Here is a 22,500-nt window from a genome sequence, read left to right as displayed (position 1 = left end):
AAAATAAAAACACAATTTTCCAAAATCTATATAGGATACAGCAAAAGCAGTTTGAAGAGGGAAGTTTATAGTGATACAGGCCTATATCAAGAAACAAGAAAAACTCAGATAAACTACCTAACCATTCATCTATAGGAATCAGAAAAAGAAGAAGAAACAAGGCCCAAAGTCAGCAGAAGGAAGGAAATAATAAAGATCAGAGAGAAAATAAATAAAATAGTGACCAAAAAACAATACAAAACATCAATGAATCCAATGCTGCTTTTTTTTTGAAAAGATAAAATTGATAAGCCTTTAGCCAGACTCATCAAGAAAAAAAGAGAGAGGATTCAAATAAACAAAATAAGAAGTGAAAGAGGAGAAATAACAACCAATATCAAAGAGATACAAAAAATCTAAAGAGAATACTTCAAACAGTTATATGCAAACAAACTGGAAGACCTAGAAGAAATGGATATATTTCTAGAAATATACAATCTTCTAAGACCAATGAGGAGGAAATTGACAACCTGAACATACAGAACACTAGTAGTGAAACTGAATTAGAAGTTTAAACAATTCTCTGCCAACAGAAGTCCAGGACCAAACAGGTTCACGAGGGAATTCTACCAAACTTTCGAAGAAGAGCTAATGCCTATTCTTTTCAATCTACTACCAAAGATTGAAGAGGAGGGAACACTCCCAAATTCATTTTACAAGGCCATCATTATTCTGATTCCAAAACCAGACAGAGACACTACAAAAAAAGAACTTACAGGCCAATATTTCTGATGAACATAAATGCAAAAATTCTCAACAAAACACTAGCAAACCAAATTCAATAATACATAAAAGGGTCATACACCATGATCAACTGGGATTTATTCCAGGGTCACAAGGATATATACAAATAAACTAATGTGATACACACCATTAACAAAAGGAAGGATAAAAATCACATGATCACCTCAATAGACTCAGAAAAAGCATCTGACAAAATTCAACATCCATTCATGATAAAAACTCTCATCAAAGTTGGTATAGGGAACACATCTCAACATAATAAGGATCATATATGACAAACCCACACCTAACATCATACTCAATGGTGAAAAGCTGAAAGCTTTTCCTCTAAAATCACAAAAAAGACAAAGATGTCCACTCTCCTCACATGCATTTAACACAGTATTAGAAGTTCTAGCCACAGCAATCAAACAAGAAAAAGAAATAAAAGGCATCCTAATTGGAAGGGAAGAAGTAAAACTGTCAGTAGTTTCAGATAACATGATACTATATACATAAAACCCTATAGTCTCCAACCAAAAACTATTAGAACTAATAAATGAATTCAGTAAAGCTGCAAGATACAAGATTAATATACAAAAAATGTTGCTTTTCCATACACTAATAATGAACTATCAGAAAGAGAAAGCAAGAAAACAATCCCATTTATAATTGCATCCAAAAGAATAAAATACATAGAAATAAACTTAACTGAGGAGGTAAAAGACTTATACTCTAAAAACTATATGACATTGACACGGGGAGGGCGAAGGGTAAGTTGGGACAAAGTGAGAGAGTGGCATGGACATATTTACACTACCAAACGTAAAATAGATAGCTGGTGGGAAGCAGCCGCATAGCACAGGGAGATCAGCTCGGTGCTTTGTGACCACCTGGAGGGGTGGGATGGGGAGGGTGGGAGTGGGGGAGATGCGGGAGGGGGGAGATGTGGGGACATATGTATGTGTATGGCTGATTCACTTTGTTATGGAGCAGAGACTGACACACCATTGTAAAGCAATTATACTCTAATAAAGATGTTAAAAAAAAACAACAACTGATGAAGGAAATTGAAGACACCAAAGAAATGGAACGATATCCTGTGTTTGTGGATTGTAAGAATTAATATCATTAAAATGTCCATACTACCCAAGCAATCTACAGAGTTAGTGGAATCCCTATCAAAACACCTATGATATTTTTCACAGAGCTAGGACAAATAATCCTAAAATTTTTATGGAACTACAAAAGACCCTGGATAGCCAAAGCAATCTTGAGAAAAAAGAACAAAGCTGGAGGGATCAAACTCCTTGACTTCAAACTGTACTACAAAGCTACAAGTGATCAAAACAGTATGGTATTGGCACCAAAAAAGACACATAGATCAAGAGCCCAGAAAAGAACCCACAAACTTATGGTCAATTAATCTATGACAAAGGAGGCAAGAATATACAATGGGGAAAAGACAGTCTCTTCAATAAGTGGTGCTGGGAAAACTGAACAGGTACATGTAAAAGAATGAAATTAGAACATTTTCTCACACTATATACAAAAACAAACTCAAAATGGATCAAAGACCCAAATGTAAGACTGGAAACCATAAAACTCCTAGAAGAAAACATTCCTTGACATAACCTGTAGCAATATTTTTTGGTTCTGTCTCCTAAAGCAAAGGAAACAAAAGCAAAACTAAACAAATGGGATATAATTAAACTTAAAAGCTTTTGTATAGCAAAGAAACCATCAACATAATGCAAAGACAACCTATTGAGTGGGAGAAAATATTCACAAATGATGATGACCAGTAAGGGGTTAATACCTAAAATATATAAATAGCTAATACAACTCAATATCAAAAAAACAAACAATCTGATTAAAAAATGGGCAGAAGACCTGAATAGACATTTTTGCAAAGAAGACATACAGATGGCCAACAGGGACATGAAAAGATGCTCAACCTTGCTAATCATCAGGGAAATGCAAATCAAAACCACAATGAGATATCACCTTACACCCATCAGAATGGCTCTCATCACAAAGACAACATGTAACAAATGTTGGCAAGGATGTGGAGAAAAGGGAACACTGCTGGTGCGAATGTAAACAGGTGCAGCCACTATGGAAAACAGTATGGAGGTTCCTCAAAAAACTAAAGATAGAACTACCATACGATCCAGTAATTCCACTCCTGGGTATATATCCAAGGAAAACAAAAACACTAATTTGAAAAGTTACGTGCACCCTAATGTTCATAGCAGTATTATTTACAATAGCCATAATATGGAAGCAACCTAAATGCCCATCAACAGATTTATGTAGATGATATACATATCACACGTATATATCACACACACACACAATGGAATTCACTCAGCTATAAAAGAGAATGAAATATTGCCATTTGCAACAATATGTTGGACCTAGAAATTATTAACCTTAGTGAAATAAATCAGAGAAAGACAAATCCTGTATGTTATCACTTATATGCGGAATCTAAAAAATAAACAAACGAATATGTATAACAAAACAGAAACAGACTCACAGAGAATAAACTAGTGGTTACCAGAGGGGAAAGGGAAGTGAGGAGGGGTGATATAGGGGTAGGGGATTAAGAGGTACAAACTACTATGTATAAAATAAATAAGCTACAAGGATATATTGTACAGCACAGGGAACATAGTCAATATTTTACAATAACTATAAATGGAGTATAATCTTAAATCATTATGTTGTACCACTGAAACTAATATAATATTGTAAATCAACTATACTTCAATAAAAAAAATGTTGTAAATGCTGTAGTTCTCTGGTAGGTTTAGTGGATATAACAAAAGCCAGTAGGGCTGTATTACCACATGAGCTCATAAACAAATTTACTTAACAAGTATACCACAGTTGACTTTGGAGTCTGGCTCCCGGGGTTCAAATCCCATCCCTGCCATTTACTAATTTACTGTGCTAAATAAGCTGTCTTCATTATTATTAGCATTTCTGTGTTATTCCCTAAACCTCCATGGATAGCCTCTAATCTCTTGACTCTCTAAAGTCTGACAGAAGCTAAACCAAAAAGAAACATTTAGAGATAAATTCAAGCAGCAGTACCATTCTTTCTCTGTCTATTAAAAAAAAAAATTCTATTGTAAAAATAGCCAAAACTCACTCCTTCCTTTCCCCTGTTTTTGGTGAGATATAATTTGCAGCAAGCATCAAAAGTGGTGCTGTAGCAAGTCGGCAGCCTCAGAAGTGGGGAAGCAGAGACGAAGGGAAAGGTGATGAACAGTGTTTTGGAGAAATCAACTTCCCTAGAGCTCTGCAGTTTCAAACATTGGGCATTCAAATGAAGAGAGCTCTGTTTCTATACTGAAATGCTTTTGCTGATTAGGACACATGGCACTGAACAGAGGATAAAGCGGGCCCCAGGCATGAGAGCAAAAGAATGAAAAGGCTGTGGATACAGAGTCTTGCATCCTGAACCTGACAGGTATGAAAGAAACAGCTAGAAGAAAGACAAAACATAAGAAAGAACAAAGAAAAATAGACTTATCGTTCACATGATGTTAAATGGATCCCTTTGGAAACATGTGATTTCTCTGTCGTTAATAGACGCACATTCTTTGAAAACACTACCTGTTGTTTGCTTGACTGAACGTTCAAAAGGCACAGAAGTCTTTTAAGATCTGAATAGTCCCTAGGAGAAAGAATAACACAAGGGGATATGGGGATATGTGTATACATATAGCTGATTCACTTTGTTATACAGCAGAAACTAACATGACATTGTAAAGCAATTATACTCCAATAAAGATGTTAAAAAAAAAAAAGAATAACACAGTGTCAACCAACAGAAGACTCCAGGTGAACTAGTCATGTTACCCACTAGTAACATGGAACACTGCTACTTGGAGGCCTGCTTTTATAGACTGAAACATATACATGCTAAATGTTTCTGTAGAACTCTAGAAATGCACAAACATTTCAGTAAACACTGTACCCCAGAGCAGCAGTTGTCAAGGATCTACTCTATTTCTCAAAAAGCCATTAAATCTGGTTGCTGGCCACTGCCTGAGTTAATAATTAGCAAAGACTCAGAAGGGAGTTACCTGGTGATGATTCCTTGTTGTTTTTTATCGGTTGATTTTTCTGTGGTCTTCACTTTTTTGTCTTGATCAGGCATTGTAAAACATCAATGCCCCAGAATTAACATCACATTCCTTTCAAAGTAAACTAGAAGGAAAAACTTTAGTTGGGTTATGTGCTCCAACATATTCTCAATTAATGCAGGCAAAATTCACTTATAACATTTATTTAAATATGCACAAACTAACATTTATTTGTAATATAGCAATATAAATGCTAATATGAATAACATTTACTATTTATCATTCAAAGGCCTTTGGATACATTTAGGGCATAGTTTATAATTATAGTAGTACTTTAGCCTATATTTTCTGAGTCATTCTTGATTTCAAATATTCTGACCCATTACCCCAACAAGTATTGTTCTGCTTGTCAGGAAAAGTGCCCCAATTTGGGGTTTCCAAAATATGCATAAGCAAATACCTGAAGTCCAACTGACACTTTTATGCCATCTTACTTGTCTTTCTCGGCAAGTTTCCTTAACAGTAGAGTACGCTGCTACTTCAGGGAGTTCCTCTCTCATCGTGGTCATGCCCCTAAAAATCCCAGAGAAAGCTCCACCCACTTGCAAATAAGCATTACAGTGTCAAGGGCAACACACAAAATGTCCTTGGGTTTCCAGAATTCCTAAAGTTTTTAAGCTGAATCCCCATGTGAGTCAACTCTAGTCATAACCTCTTCTGCAAGAATTGGGTCAGTCTTGCACAGCCCCTGGACTCACTCAAACATCCTGTTAAAAATAAGACAATGGGCGCATTGTTTTAGACAATGGAGTTGTTTATGCTAATCTCTGGGTCACCAAACTTAACTTAATTACAGTTTTGTCTCTCCCAGAAATGGGAACTTAAACTAGCCAATCAGGAATCTCCTGATCAGCACTAGTTAGGCAAGCTGCCTGATAAAACCCTCTATCCTCTTTAGGAAAAGTAACCTTGCAATAACCAATCCGTTTTTTGACTAACTCCTAATGAAGAATAACTTCCTCGTTCCTGCCCTCTTCTGCCTTTAAAAGTCTTTCATTTGTACAGTTCCTCAGAGCTCCTTTCTATCTGCTAGATTGAATGCTGCCCATTCATGACTCACTGAATAAAGCCAATAAGATCTTTAAAATGTACTCAGTTGAATTTTGTTTTTTAACAATCCAGACAGTGAGGCTGCCAGCCTGGGAACACAACCCAGTAGGCATCTCACTCTTCTGAATTAGGCTTTGTAGTCATTATGGTTGGTCACCCTTCCTAGGATAAATTTTAATACTATTTCCCACTCCTACTCAAAAGGTTATTATGAGTTCACTAATGGAAACAATTTATTTGTTTACCCTTTCCTTAATCAATTTCTGACTAAATTGTTTTAGAATAGAAACAAAAAGAAAGTTGAAGATACTCATACTTTCAATTACCTAGCAAATACAAAATTAAATGTACTATTGGTTTAATTCTTGACTGGATGTAAAATTTTCCAGTTGCGCTTCAATGCTACTGCTTGACTTCAGAGTGTTTTTCAGGCATGAAAAATCATGCATTATTGTCCTATAATTCCATGCCTCAATGTATTATGAAATTGATGGTCAAGATCCAAGTGTTTCAGAGGTATTTACAGGCAAAAGGAATGTGCCAATGGGTATTTTACTGCAACAGAATCTAGTGACATTTAATTTTGTGAAATGAACACACTTTATCTAAGGATTTAAAAATTATTTTCCCAATATTGTTGTCATACTTGTGACAAATAGTTGAGCTGGAACTAAAAGCTGAAAAGCAAGGCTCTCATCACAGATGCACACCAAGAAAAGCACAATATCAATATTTTAGGATTGTGCCCAGGACCTAGCACCATGGCTTCATTCCTTCAAGAAATATTTATTGAACGCTTACTATGTCCAATCTCAGACAGAAAACTACTAAAGATAAAAGAGGATATCCCAGATATAGGATTCTACTACAAGCAAAGAAAAACCCACTTAGGAACTTTAAACTATGTTTTGTGAGATATTCAGATAGAGAGATGATTTAGCATCTGTTTAAAAGAAAGAAAGAAAAAAGGAAGGAACAAAGGGAGGAGTAGGGAGGAAAAGAGGAAGAATGGATGATCTGTACATAATTTTTCAAAAGCAAGAGATCCAAGTGCTTTTCATATATAGATATTAAAATGCCCCAAAAGTTCTAAAATAAATGGAAATCCAGTCAAAATAAATATAATCTAACTTTACTTTTCCCTGAAGAACAGAGGGAAAATTCCACATAGACACACTGGCCTGTCAGCTTCAAATTCTGCTCAGACCATAGCTCCAGACCATTTTAGAAACAGGGACGTGAAAGTCACAGTGATTAGTACATGAAAATGTGTGGAAAAGCTCACAGGCTTCTGATGCTAGATGATATCTCCCACAATCAAACCCTGCTAAACACTCTGTCTTATTCCCTTGTTTAATCTCTGTAATTTTACTGACCCAGTGTGTGAACAGGAAATAATCCTCTAATAGTTTTATCAGTTTAAGATTAGCTTCTACTCTGTGAGCTGGAAGAGTGAAAATAGATAACTCTCTGGAAATGTTTCACTTAATTGAACAGTAAACAAATTCACCAGAATCAGAAGAAATAGGCAATTGCCTTTAGGATAAAAAACAAAATCCTTTCCACTTGATGGCTGTTAAAATGGAAACTGTTCCAAAAAAAAAAAAACTTCAAGAACTTGGGAATACTATAAAATATTTAATTTAATCCCATCTTTAATTAACAAAAATGATAACACTATACCAAAGGCTATACTTCAAAACTGGTGGGTGGCAGGGAGGACAGTTCATCTCTTAAGTCATTTCCTAGAAGCAAACAACTTTCTGAGGAAGTGTTCCTCAGAGGGCAAGTGAGGGCAAGAGCCGTGCAGGTAGAGTTTGCCTCAGAGCCAGTGTCCAAACCTGAGGGAAGGAGTGGTTGGTAAAGGGCCCTGAGGGAGGTCCTAGCCCCTCAGGTGTAAGGGAGCAGGATCCTATGGGGCCTTCCTGGGGCAGGCCCCTCCCCCATCCTCTGCTATAGCTCCTCTCCGAAGTAGTATCTGATGCACATTTCCTGACTTGTTTTACAGATGCTAAAATCACCATCAAAAGGAAGAAATTAACTAGTTGATGATCGTAAGCACCTATTGGCATCTAAGGATTGATAATGTTAATACCCTGTAACCTCACCATCAACCAACCAGACAATTGTGCATGAGTGGATCATATACCCTGGGACTCCCCTCCCTCACCTGGCCTTTAAAAATGTTTTGCTGAAACACATTGGGGAGTTTAGGCTTTTTGAGCACTAGCTGCCTGGACTCCTTGCTGGCCCCTGCGATAGACTGCACTTTCCTTCGCCACAGCTGGGTGTCAGTAGATTGGCTTTACTGTGAGTGGACAAGGAGACCTGAGTTTGGTTCTGTGACACAGGCACTGCCGACTGGGGGCAAAGAGCCTCCAGTAGCTTGAGCAGTCCTCCCAAAAAGAGACCCAGGAGATGGCTATTAGAAGCAAAAGAACTTTGAAGCCAATACCTGGGGCACACAAACAGGCCTTAGGGATGGGGGCTCTGTGGATGCCCACATCCCCCAAGGATGAGCGTGGGTGATGGGGCTGCAAGGGCCTGGCTGCAGATGCACACAGAGCAGAGTCGAAGGCAGTTCCCTCTTGCTTTGACCCTGACTTCTCTGAGCTCTTCCATCGTCTCCCTCACCCTCAGCCCACTGCAGCTCAGCTCCTTCAGGTCACTCAGCCTCAACTCAGATGTCACCTCCTTGCTGAGAACTACTCTGCGACCCATTCACCATCACATGCTCACACTCACCACTCTACCCTGTTTTATTTCCTTGTGGGGCTCATCAACATCAGGAGAACTCCTAGCCATTCACTGGTCTCCATGCACTTGATAATAAGCCCCATGTGGGCAGGGACTGTGTCTGCTTTATCCTCACACACAGAACAGCAAGTGGCACAGGGTAAGCACAGCGTATGGACTCAAAAAATATTTGTGTCACAATCAGTAAGGAGTGGCTCAGGTATTTTTACCAAAGTTTGTGAATTATTTGCTTTTTAACAATTACTAATTTTGGGATTAGAACCTCCCTTGACCACCCACCACCCCCCCGCCCCCAACCAAGTCTGGTGCTCCTCCTCAGAGCCCAGGGAAGCCTGTACTCTCCACGCTGCAAACCTGTGCAAAAAGTATGGCAATTGCCTGACGACCCCATAAAGCAGGATTGGGTCTCCTGTATTCACCAGACACATGGTAGGCAAACAATAAATATTTATTGAAAAAAATTAATGAATGGATGAATAAAAGATTTTTAAAAACCAATGTCATTATTCCTTTAGTTCAAAGATCTTTCATAAAGCTTCCTTATAAATCAAATCAACTGATAAGTATTTGTAATGCTATAATAATATTGAACACACTCAGGAATGATCTAACTTATTCAATCTTTAGGAGGAAAATTGGAGTCCTAAATAAGAAAATATTCATGAACAGTGCTTCTCAAATTATCCATAAAGTTTTTTTTTCCAATCTATTATGGATCAATACTTTTAGTCCATATCGTATCCAGAAAAATAAGCCCATCACTGATCATGTGCTTGGATAGCACAGCAATGTCAAATTGCTATAAACATTTCTCAGTGCTTGCTCTCAATTTTGTATCTCTCCCTCATGGACCAGTAACACTAGTCTGAAGATTACCTCAATAGCACTGGCCTAGGTACCTGAGGGTTCTCCTTTCAAATAACAATATTGTTTTCACAGTGACCCTAGATGATCCTCTGAGAATCACTGCCCTACGTGGAGTGCCTGAAAGGACTAACCCAGTCATTGTCAATTCCAGGACAACCAGGGGAGGGTAAGAGTGGCTGAATGCACTATGTCCTATTTCTCTGGGGGTCTCTGTACAGTTTCATTTGAAAACAAGGTTCCACTGCTAAAAATAAAAATAGAAAACCACTCATTTTCTAACATTTATTTTACAGATGAGATGAGGCCAGAGATTATGATACTTGCTACACAAACACTTGTATTCACTTATATTCATATGGAGATTTTCCTTTGATTCTAAATGGAAAATGTGAAATTTAGTATTTTTTCTTAAAATGGAATGGGTATAGAAGTGAAAGATTACATATAAAATACAAGTGCATATTACTTTAAGGACAGAAACATTCAGTATCTTTCCTCTGTACCTCTCAGTCATGGAACCCAAATACTATCTCAGATCAGATTGTCAAATAGTTTGGTGTTTACAGCCCTAGTCAAGTACAGGCATAATCACAGTTCTGACTCATTGTTGAATTTTTAAACCCATTTTAAAAAAGAAACTCTCGAAAGTAATTCATTCTCCTGATGTCACCTGAAATTTGGGTTAATAATAAAAGAAAGTCCCCAGAGACACACACCTCACTCAGTAATTGCAGGGTAAACACGTATGACAGAGAGATTATCCATGCCATGGTAAAATTAATTGATTGTAATTAATCTAAATTGTGCAATATAAACCCACTAACTAAATAACATGGCGAGTATTTATGATATGGTTTTCAGATTCCCTGCCCAGAAATTCCTTTTTATACCACAATTGCCTTAGCTATTCGAGAGATCCTTAAATGGCCTCATCTTTTCTAAAGACAAAACAGAAAAATCATTTGATTCATTTTGGGAAATAGCTTCATATCCCACAGATACATGTTTTTCCTTCTAATCACTTAGGTTGCATCTTTGTAACTATTCCATTTTATTTACTACCTTTACTAATGGTTAAAAAAAATAAAACCAGCACTTAGAACATGATAGCAGTAAGAGTTTGGCATGACTAAGGTTAATTACCACTTTGCTACATCAGCTTTATTATTTTTGAAAAGGCACTAAAATAAAGTGTCATGAACCCTACCACGGAAGTTAGAACTTCTTGTACCAACAACAGGGAGTCCTTCTTTCCTTGGCTGAATGACAGCTAACCTCCATGTTAGATGTCAAGATGCAGTCTGTCTGTGCTCAGGTAGGTATTAAAAACTTACAGAACTTTCAGCCCCACAAATAGATGGAAATGCAAAATGAAAAATCATTACTCCAATTCCTTTAATGTAGACATATTTCCTTAAAATTCCTTTAAAATTTGAAAAAAGTGGTTAAAATAACATATAATTTTAAATAAGATATAATTCACATAGAGCAACCAGAAATAAGGAAAATGTGTTTAAGTGTATTGGTTAAATGCAACTGGACCCTGGCGTGCTTACAAATACACATCCATTCATCCTGGTTCACTCATGAGAACTAGGTAGGTGTTGTATTTTAATACCATCGTATGGTGCCAAACAAAGATGCATTTGCTACAGAACTGCCATTGGCAAAAGTGGCATCAGCCGAAGGCAAGTACTGTCATGTCCTTGCTCCCGAGTCAGCAGACTTGACACCTTCCTTATGCACACTTTATTCTTTAAACAACCTTCTATTTTCTAGTTAAACAAGCACTTGGGGGTAAAAGAATAAAACATGATAAGAGTATTCTGACTGTCTCCCACTCATTCCCCTGAATATTTATTGAGCACCTACTACAGGTTAGACACTCCCTTAGGAGTTTGCCTTCATCTTCTTCTGGTGAATAGTAACCCAAGGTGGACTGAGAGTGCTGTTCCAAAGTTAACTAGAATATATGACAATAGGCACCATTATCATTTTCCTATTTTCAAGATGTATTCCCATTTTAACTCATATCTTTTGTGATAAAGGGTAATGCCTGCAGATAGGAATGGATTTCCTGGGGGCCCCCTCAACTGCCACTGCACAATATTTGTGATAGTCTGTGCTCATGCCTTGTGTGGCTGCTTACCCAAGTCTATTCGTGACAAAGGGTAGAATGAACCTAAGACCCATGTATTAAGTAGTGATATTGTAAAGGGGAGAAAAGGTCCAGATGGTATGAAGAAAGAATTTATACTAACCAGTCAATGAAAATAAATAAAGTAGCACACCAAATTTCTCTTTATTCATTGACCTCCAAACATAGTAAGATTACATTCAATTCTCTGTTTCTGTGAGACAGAGAAAGGTGACAATATTTATTCATTCCTTCAAGAAACAATCTTTGATTTCCTCATATATGCTAGGCACTGAGGATACTGCACTGAATAAGACATGGTAAAAAAAAATTGCCTTCTCCCCAAAGTTAGCCATCATGGAAATAAGACATGATAATAAGTGAGTATGGATTCAGCCCAATCCCCTAGACCCTCAAAGAGTAAAGAGAACACTGGGTAAACACACTGATGTTCCTAATAATTGGTGGCACTGAATAACTTTTGTTTCATCTAATAACATTTAAGTGCATTTTTAATTTATCGTGTGCTGACTATGCACAAGACACTACTGGATGCTGCAAAAACATCCATCCATAACTCAGCAAGTGTGGGAAATGAGAAATATGTAGGTTAAACAACATGAAACTGCTGATATTGGGCCTTTAAAAACAAAGAACAATTTCTTATGGTTCGGCCTAATACAAGGGATTAAATAAGAACACTAGAAATGTCAAAAAGCAGAGAAAATTAGTTTCCCAAGGAGATTATAAATTGAATGAATTTAAGGGAAAGAGAGACCACTGTGGGCTGAAGAAAGAGCCTTGAAAAGGCACATGTGACAGCTGTGAAGCAGGTCTAGGAGAATGGCCGGGGCAGGGGAAGAATACTCCAGGGGATGCACAAAGGGAGGGAGGCCAGATCTTGAGAGTGGTTTGGGGAGACAGGGAGCAGATGAGCTGGGCTGGGGTTGATGGTGGCCTCCAAGGCTACGGCCAGCTCATAGAACAGAAGATCCTCAAATAATCTCAACTCAAGAAGAGCCCTTGGGCATGAACCTTGGAAAAATGACACTTCCTCTTCCTAAGGCCCTTACTCATTAGCTCACTATTTTTCTATTCAGTACAGTCCCTGTCTGCCCACTTCTCTCCATCCTCACTGCCAACACCCTCGTCCTCATCATTGCCCACCTGAACTACAGGAACCACTTCCTAAATGGACTCCCAACTTCCAGTTTCTCTCTCCTCCCAACAAGAAGTCTGTTCTCCACACAGCATCAAAAGCACCCTTTTTATGGTACAAATCTGACCAATTGAGCCTTCATGGGCTTCCCATTTCTCTCGGCATAAAAACAAATGTAAGGAGGATTTGAGGTGCCCTGTGAGATGAAGCCTCTGCCCGCAACAGCTCCACTCAGACCTGGGCCGTGTGTCCCTGCCCAAGGTCTGCTTTTCCTGCACTCCTGCGACCTTTATTCCTAGACTCAAGGGCCAGATTAGTGCAGAAAGCCCTGGAAGGCTCATCCATCTCAACTCAAGTATTCATTCTTTAAGGAAATTTTCACTGACCTCCCTGCCTGGAAGCTCTTAATAAAGGGGCAGATTCAGGCAATAATTCAATAACTATGCATCTGTCTCCTCTAGCTTACTATAAACTAGTCAGGGATGTGGATGACAGCCAGTTTGCTCATCCCCAACATCCAGCACAGCATTGCTAGTTTATAACAAAAGAAGTATTCAATAAATGATTGGTGAATGAATGAATGAATAAACAAATCCCAAGAGAAGTGTGATTGGGAAGCTCCAGCTATAACTGGAGGATCATTGTTTATAGATGGAGAATAAAGATTATGAAAAAAACTATCAGCAAATGATACATTTGCCCCAGCTGACCAGCATCTAGTTATTACAGAATGTTGGTTTGACAAAAATCTCTTTATAAACACAGGGAAGCCACAAGGTAAATAAGATATTTGTGTTAAATATGGGCTACCTCAAGTATACACGATAGGACAATAACATTTCCTACAGGAATGAGTATTCACATTTATGTCAAGTGTAGCACACACACACACACACACACACACACACACACACACACACATTATATGAATGCTGTGGTCTCCACTGATGAGAGCTAACAGGCTTGGGACTGTGAAGTCTTCCTGTTACACGGCTGGGATGCAGGTGAAAGGAGCAGCAGTGATGGAGTAGACCTGGTTTCTACATGCCTGCTGAGTGACCTCAAAAAGTCCCCGGGCCTCTCTGATTATTAGTTTCCTCATTTACCAAAAAATAGACATAATTATATCCCCATTATAAGATGGTAGGTGGAACTAAATAAAATAAAGTGAAACTCTTTTAAAACTGTCCAGGGGAATTCCCTGGTGGTCCAGTGGTTAGGGCCCAGGTTTAATCCCTGGTTGGGGAACTAAGATTCCCACATGCCACGTGGTGTGGCACCAACAAAACAAAAAACTGTCTGTAGCTAGCTAAGTTGTTATTATGACAGCTGTTGTAAATACTATCATTGGTAATATTACTATTACTTCAGTCATGCTTATTTTAAGTCATTTGCTTATATTCACTGACTTTGGTTCACTGATGACAAATACTAGACATAAAATGAAAAAAAAGTTTTATTTTTAATGTCACAAATAGTCTTCATTTTAATTTGTTACACCTGATGTTATTTCGGGTTTACAATTATAAGCACTTTCATGTATTTGTTTAATCCTAAAACAACCCTAGGAGATGGTTGTGTTGTATCTCCAACTCACAGATGAAGGAACTGAGGTGCTGAGCTTCAGTAACTTGGCTAAGATCTCATATCTGGCAATAGTAACAACAATAATAAAAGCAAATGTTTACATGGGGCTTACCCTGTGCCAGCACCATTCTAATTGCTTCCATACGTTAACTAATATAATTCTCCTAACAAAGCTATAAGGCAACTACCTTTACTGTCCCCATTTCACAGATGACAGAACTGAGGCCCATAGAGGTTAAGTAATTTGTCCAAGTCACAGAGCTTTAAACCTCTGGTGGCAGAGCAGGAATTTAAAGCCAGGCAGGGCCTTCCCTGTTAATTGAACGCTATACTTTCACTTATTGGTGGCCTTTATCCAGCTCTCTATCTGCCTAAGTGAATTTTCTAGGTAAATGTTTATCAACTTAGTAACCAAATATTACTTCAGACACACTTTTCTCAAATTAATTAAAAGTTCCCTGTCATTTATGCAAAATACACTATATACTGGGTAACTTTTTCCTGCTGGCCCAGGATCAATGGCTGCTGTGCTTTATCCATTCTGTCTCTTGTTTTTATTTCAATTTTTGTAGGAGGGTTTTTTAGTCTCTCTTCTAGATATGTGCCATTTGATTGTGATTTTGTCACTTTGACTCTTGAGGGTTGTGAAGCTAGACTCCCTGTCAACTATAACTATTCCTAATACAAGACTGAATAAGCTCTGAGTTGAGCCACCCCCATGGATGTGAGTGCATGACCTTTATTAATGACTGTTGCAGATTTCAGCTGAGATGAAGGGAAGTTTGACTTCTAGATATGAATGAGCAATCATTTTACCAAACGAAAAACCATCTATTTTATTCAGTGCTCGTTTTCATGTTTTTTTTTAATCACACATGTCAGGCGGATATATGAGTACACATAGAGTTCACTTTCCTGTGGAAGACCAAGTCTCAAAAATGTAAGGCTCATTTCCAAATCCAAGCCACATAACCTGTTCCCAAGGTGACACTTTCTATCCCCCCACCCCCATCCTCTTTATTGTTATCTCTTAACTTATTTCTCTCCCCCAGGTAAAACATAATAGAAACAGCTAACATGTACCTGGTACTTCCTATGTACCTACCATAGTTCTAGGAAATTTGTCTCTACTGATTCATGTAATACTCACAACAACTCCACTGTATATGTAAGGAAATTGAAGTGCCGAGATGAAGCAACTTGGCAGACGCCCTGTGTCCAGCAGTGGCAGAGCTGGAATTTGAACCCATGCACCTAGCATGAGTCTGAATTCTATGGACTCTGGGCTACCACCCCTGGGATCCTGGGCTCTGAGGGCACAGGGACTTGGTTATGCTCCCTTCTGGACGCCCAGTAAACTTCTACCTCCTCTCCACCTCTCCAAGGGCTCCACTCAGCCCACTCTGACTCTGACCTCAAAGTCTGACCGGCTGAGACAGGCCTAGTGACATTCCAGGCCCTTCTTTCACTTACTTGAGACTTTACTGGTTACACTTTCTTTTGCCTTGCCTTTATCTGGCAGAGCGCCCTGGATCCATCAGATGGTCAATAAGTTGTCACTGAATGAGTCTCTTACCTGTATCAGAACAAAGTTTGTGATCAAGTAGTATAGTGTGACTGGGTAGGAGGATGATGTCCTAGAAATTGTACTTGACTGAATTAAAAGATTGATTTTTACCTTTTGTGAGCTGACCATGGAAATTTCACAATTCCAACTTTCAGTGTTTCTTTTACTTCTTTTTTAAGACTATTTTTTAGGGCAGTTTTAAGTTTACAACAAATTTGAGAGGAAGGTACAGAGATTTCCCATATACCCCCTACCCCTACACCTGCAGAGCCTCCCTCCTTACCAGAATGGTACATTTATTACCAAGAATGAACCTACAGGGACTTCCTTGGTGGCGCAGTGGTTGAGAATCTGCCTGCCAATGCAGGGGACACGGGTTCGAGCCCTGGTCTGGGAAGATCCCACATGCTGCGGAGCAACTAAGCCCGCGAGCCACAACTACTGAGCCTACGCGCCTGGAACCTGTGCTCCGCAACAAGAGAGGCCGTGACAGTGAGAGGCCTGTGCACCGTGATGAAGAGTGGCCCCTGCTCGCCACAACTATAGAAAGCCCTCGCACAGAAACGACGACCCAACACAGCCATAAATAAATAAATAAATAAATAAAAGAATGAACCTACATTGACACATCATAATCACTCAATGTCCATAGGTTACCTTAGGGTTCACTCTTGGTGTTGTACATTCTGTAGGTTTAGACAAACATATAATGACATGTATCCATCATTATAGTGTCACACAGAGTATTTTCACTGTCCTAAAAATCCTTGTGCTCTGCCTATTCATATCTCCCCCACCCTCAGCTAACCTCTGACAACCACTGATCTTTTCACTGTCTCCAAAGTTTTACTCTTTCCAGAATGTCATGTAGTTGGAATCATACAGTATATAGCCTTTTCAAACTGGCTTCTTTTCTTAGTAATATGCACTTAACTTTCCCCCATGTCTTTTCATGGCTTGATAGTTAACTTCTTTTCAGCAATTCCATTGTCTGGATGTACCACAGCTAATTTATCCATTCACCCACTGAAGGACATCTTGGTTATTTGCAGGTATTGGCAATTGTGAATTAAGCTGCTACAAACATCCATGTGAATGTTTCTAGTTTTTAGACATGCGAAAATTTATTAAGTATAAGGCACTGTGCACTTGATATGGGTTATACACATTTAGTCTTTAATATAATCCTATGAGGTGGGGGTTATTATTAGCCCATTCTACAGATAACGAAGCCACAGATAAGTGGCCACAGAGCTAAAATGTTGGAGCCAGGATTCAAACCCATGCATGTCTGACTCAAAGCCTATCTCTTGCAAACTGCACTGTACTCTCTCTCTTTCCCATGTTAAACTTATGCCATATAACAACAGCTACCATTAAAATGATTATGGCATGAAATACAGACTGTGAATTGAAATAGTTTCCAAACCAAGGATCTTGAAATTAAAGTAAAACCTGGAAGTTCAACATTCATCTTTTATAAGTGAAAGCTTTACTGGATGCTATGAAAAACAGTAACTTCTTGTTTTAGAGAATCATTCATTTAACCAGTATTTGTTGAGCCCCTGCTACTTGCAGGGTGCTATGATAGACACAACAAATGGTGAGGAAGACAAATCTGGCCTCTGCGCTCAGAGAGTCTAGAGGAGGAAGCAGAAAAGCAATTAGGCAACATTCAGAGAATGACTGGGGAGTGAGAGCAGGGTTGGGGAAGGTGCAAAAGTGGAGTCCATTGAAGGCAGTGTGAGCAACAGGGGACATCAGCACACACAGGAGAGAATGTGGCATGTTCTGGGAACAAAGATGGAACTGCTGATGGACGGCCTAACTAAGAAGTGTGGATGAGGATGACAAGGAGTCTTGGCAGGAAGTGAAATACCCTTATATGTTTTTTGGAAAGATCAGTCTAACAATAGACAGAAAAATGGATTAGATAGGGCCAAACTGCCATCAGGAAAGGTGGATGGGTGTTGAATTTAACCAAGAAACTGGTGGAAATTCTAATGTAGTGAGAAGGGATTTAGTAATGTGGGAGTTGATTTGACAGCTATTAAGAAGGTATAGCCTTGATAACCGGTAGAAATGCAGAAGTGGCAGTAAGTGTCAAAGATATTGTCCAGATGTGGTTTTTGTATCTTGGTGCCCAAGACAGGGAATCCAAGGGCGAAGCACTCTGTGGGAATGGGGAAGATGGTGTTTAGGGTTGTGCACGTGTGGAGTTAACTCGCGGTTGGGTTTTGGGGTCTGGTGCTTAGTGGAGCAGCCTAGGCTGGAGGTGGAGGTTTTCAAGTAATCAGCTGACATGTGGTGCCTGAAGGCACCTGAAGGCCTGGAACTGAACAGGCTCACTCACGTTGAGCAGAGAAGCAGAGGGACTGTCAGAGCAGCATCATAACATAAGGGGAAGGCAGAGAAGCGACGCCCATAAAGGGTTTTATGAAGGAGCCTCCGGAGTGTAGGAGCAGATTGGAAGAGACACACTCAGGCTTCCTGTAACCAGAATAAGTCTTTATGGAACTGAAAGGACCATCACGCATGGTTGATGGCACTTTCCCACCATCCATTCGCTAACACCAACCCGTCTGCTATGAGACAGGCTCACAGTGACTCCCGCACGCCCGACAGCCCGCACTCTCTGCCCTGCCTCCTGCCGAGGGGAGCTCACTCCGAGGCCTCGGGCTGCTCCACAAGCACCTGCGGACATCTCCCTGGAGACCCTGCCTGAAACCGCGCGCCGGCAGAGGAACGCCCGCTCCGGCCCCACTCACCGCGCCCAAGGGAGGGCCCCTCCTTCAGGCCAAGCTCGAAATCGCCCTTCTCATCGTCCCTGCTACTTACTGTCACGCTGCTCTGGATCGGGGGCCCGTCCTCCTCTCCTCTAGCCCGCGCCTGGTCCCCTCCACCTCGGGGGCACTGCTGCCAGCAGCACCGTTGGTGCATCAATCCAATCCTCCTTCCGGCCATGAAACCGGAGCGTCCTCAGCCAATGCCGACACCTCTTCTTCCACCGGCAGGGCGCCCCAGCCAATCAGAGGTAGCCATGCTGTGGCCCGCCGAACGCCGTGGCGACGGGGACGCCGGCCTCGGGTTGCCGTAGCAACCGGAGACGCGCAGGGCCGGGCCGCAGCGCGCGCTGTCGGGTGGGGCTTGAGGGCCTGTTGGCGGCGGTAGCCTCCTCACCCCGACCTCGGGCTGCCTGCCACCCAGGGTTTCCTAAACGCTGTCGGTTTTTCTGGACTCGGTGTGCCAACCTTCAGCGTTTGAAATAAAATGGGTAGGAGAGAAAGCAGCTTCATTTTGGGGTGTTTAATTTCAAGAATTGTTATGGACTAAAAATCAGTTATCTTCCAAAGCAGATACTTAGTTTGAAAAAGATCAACGGTACCTGCTGAATAGCTTTCGTGTAACGTGGAGACAGTTTCAGCGACTCTGGCGTGAAAGTACGAGTGAGCTGTGTGGGACACCTGTCACTAGTTCGTTTTGTGGCACTGGGCAAGGCTCTTCACCTTTTGTGAAAGTCTGAAGCTTCTTTTTATTGAAAAAATTTTATTAAAGCTTTTTTTTAAAAAAATACTCTTTACATTGTGAAGCTTCAAAAAATGAAAAATATTGAGCGTTTATTTTGTGCCAGGGACTGTTCCAAACTCTTTCCTCGTTATTTCACCTACTCTTCACATCATTTGCTTATTTTTTATTTATTTATTTTTGGCTGCGTTGGGTCTTCGTTGCTGTATCCGGGCTTTCTCTAGTTGCAGCGAGCGGGGGCTACTCTTCGTTGCAGTGCACGGGCTTCTCATTGTGGTGGCTTCTCTTGTTGCAGAGCACGGGCTCTGGGCGTGAGGGTTTCAGTAGTTGAGGCACACAGGCTCAGTCGTTGTGGCTCGCGGGCTTGGTTGCTCTGCAGCAGGTGGGATCTTCCTGGACCAGGGCTTAAACCCGTGTCCCCTGCATTGGCAGGCAGAGTCTTATCCACTGCGCCACCAAGGAAGCCCCCATCTGGTTATTTTTCATCCTAGTTTAGAGTTGTAACATGGAGGCCCAACAGGGCAGAGCTGGTAAGTGATGGAGGCAGGGGAGAACCTAGAATTTCAATCCAGAGCCCAGTCTTAACCACCATGCTGTCTGTCCCCCGGACAATTTAATCTAGGACCTACTCAATCCCATCTTAATGTTGCTCCAAGTGCCCACAGGAATGTCAATTAGTGTGGTGATTCAATCTCCCAAAACCTGATTTAAAATGAATACAGTGAATGCTTCCGTGATGTTTCTCTGCTTTGAATAATAATGAAAAGTAGGCCTAATGGAATAACAACACTTAGGTCTGAGTACTTGAAAATACATATTTAAAACGAAAACAGTAAGGTACCATTTTGGAAATACAGAAAGGTGAGATGAAAGTCAAAATCAGGTGAATGGAGCAGAACTAATTATACTTCAGAAAACATAAAACCAGTAGAAATAATGTTACCAATCAAAACACAAAAAGTTGAGGGGGAAGGCAGACTGATGCTGAGTAGAAAAAGTATTCTCTACAGACATTTTAAACATTATGCAGGAGACAAAATTACTCCTCTGAACTTTTCTTCATCAGAATATTGAATGTGCTTCCCACCTTTCTTCTCCTCTCTTAAAATAAAATCTTGCTTTGTCACAGCTTACCCTTCCCCCTCCCCATATCCTCAAGTCCATTCTCTAGTAGGTCTGTGTCTTTATTCCTGTCTTACCCCTAGGTTCTTCATGGACATATATACACTACCAAACGTAAGGTACATATAGCTAGTGGGAAGCAGCCGCCTAGCACAGGGAGATCAGCTCGGTGCTTTGTGACGGCCTGGAGGGGTGGGATAGGGAGTGTGGGAGGGAGGGAGACGCAAAAGGGAAGAGATATGGGAACATATGTATATGTATAACTGATTCACTTTGTTATAAAGCAGAAACTAACACACCATTGTAAAGCAATTATACTCCAATAAAGATGTAAAAAATGAAATAAAATAAAAATAAAATAAAATCTTAAACCAATGTTTTGGCCTTCCCTGAATGTAACTGAAAATTGCAGAGATGATTATGAAGCATGGGACACACCGGGCTCTCCAGGAGAGGAGCACCACACCCACCCAGGGCCCACACTGTACTCTGTGAGAAATATACACGACCCCAGAGGGGTCACGCCTGCATCAAGCTCATGGCTGATGTGGTAGGGTCCAAATCTGTAAGACCTAACATCCCCTTCTGGTATTTTTGAATACCCTTTTTACTATCCTGAGGTGAATCCACAGATAATGTAAATTACATACTTCGGAAGTAAAAGAGTGTAACGTAACTATAAGGAACGAATAAAATTAACTTAAATAGGTATTAAAATAAATATTCAGAATCAACAAGAAAAAAAAATAATTCACCAAATTTCTAAAATACTCCTAGATCACTGGTCTAGGACAAAAAAACAAACAAAAAGAGGGCATTTTTTTTTTTTTGCGGTACGCAGGCCTCTCACGGTTGTGGCCTCTCCCGTTGTGGAGCATAGGCTCCAGACGCGCAGGCTCAGCGGCCATGGCTCACGGGCCCAGCCGCTTCGCGGCATGTGGGATCTTCCAGGACCGGGGCACAAACCCGTGTCCCCTGCATCGGCAGGCGGACTCTCAACCACTGTGCCACCAGGGAAGCCCCAGACACACTCTTGTGTGGAGGCAGGAGAATGATCTTACAGAACACAGCACAAGGCAGAGCACAATTTGTAGAAAATGCAGAACTTAAATTGAGCTTTGCAAGAATAGAAGAGAAACAGAAAGGAAGGTTTTCCAAACAATAGGAATGTTTTCATTAAAAGCATAGAGGTAGTGAGATAAAGGTCACTGAACTGATACTGGAGAGATCAGATATACCTTAAGCAGCAAGATCAAACAAAAACTAGTGAGAAACTCCCTATTTCCCTTCTTCTCCCCGCCCCCAACCCCCACAAAAATCTCAAAGTTCTGTTGATGGGAATAGTAAATTGACAAATTCATTGTGGGATATCAGAAACTTTACAGTGCAGAAAACACAGGAGGAAATTGTTACATACGTGCCTAATGGAAAACAAACCAAGGCCTGTCATTAGCTATTACTAAAAAAATTTCATAATGAAATTAGCCATTAAAAACAAAAAAGCCTTGAGTCTATGAAAGTTCAGTATTAACATGCTCATTACATATCATGTAATGTGATGTGTGTTTATTACATATCCCATTGCAAAATTCTATTCTAAACAGATGTGTTTTAAAATAGGGAAAATAATGGATCAGCCTATCTTAAAGGGCTTTAATTTCAGTATTTCTTAACTATCAAAAAATCATTGTGAAACACACACTATTTTGTTTCGTCTTCTTTTCTCACTGTTTCCTCTTTTCTGTCTTCTGCTTAGGAAAATTAGGAGGCAGGAAATAAAAATCACTTATTTTTCTCCATCCCCTAT

General features: G+C 40.2%; 1 protein-coding gene across 1 annotated transcript in view; it reads right to left on the bottom strand.

Annotated features, from left to right (window-relative positions):
* Nucleotides 1-19,007, bottom strand: part of NEK10 (NIMA related kinase 10) — a 321,674-nt gene extending 302,667 nt beyond the window's left edge. The window contains exons 1-4 of the mRNA XM_060164097.1: nucleotides 18,885-19,007; nucleotides 15,953-16,055; nucleotides 4,863-4,986; nucleotides 4,390-4,450 (exon numbers count right to left, since the gene is read on the bottom strand). Coding sequence (XP_060020080.1) covers nucleotides 4,390-4,450; nucleotides 4,863-4,936 — 135 coding nt within the window. The 5' untranslated portion in view covers nucleotides 4,937-4,986; nucleotides 15,953-16,055; nucleotides 18,885-19,007. The remainder of the gene's footprint in view (nucleotides 1-4,389; nucleotides 4,451-4,862; nucleotides 4,987-15,952; nucleotides 16,056-18,884) is intronic.
* Nucleotides 19,008-22,500: the final 3,493 nt, after the last annotated feature.

This window comes from Lagenorhynchus albirostris, chromosome 10, assembly GCF_949774975.1.
Source record: "Lagenorhynchus albirostris chromosome 10, mLagAlb1.1, whole genome shotgun sequence".
NCBI lineage: Eukaryota > Metazoa > Chordata > Mammalia > Artiodactyla > Delphinidae > Lagenorhynchus > Lagenorhynchus albirostris.
This window is presented reverse-complemented; position numbering and strand designations above follow the sequence as displayed.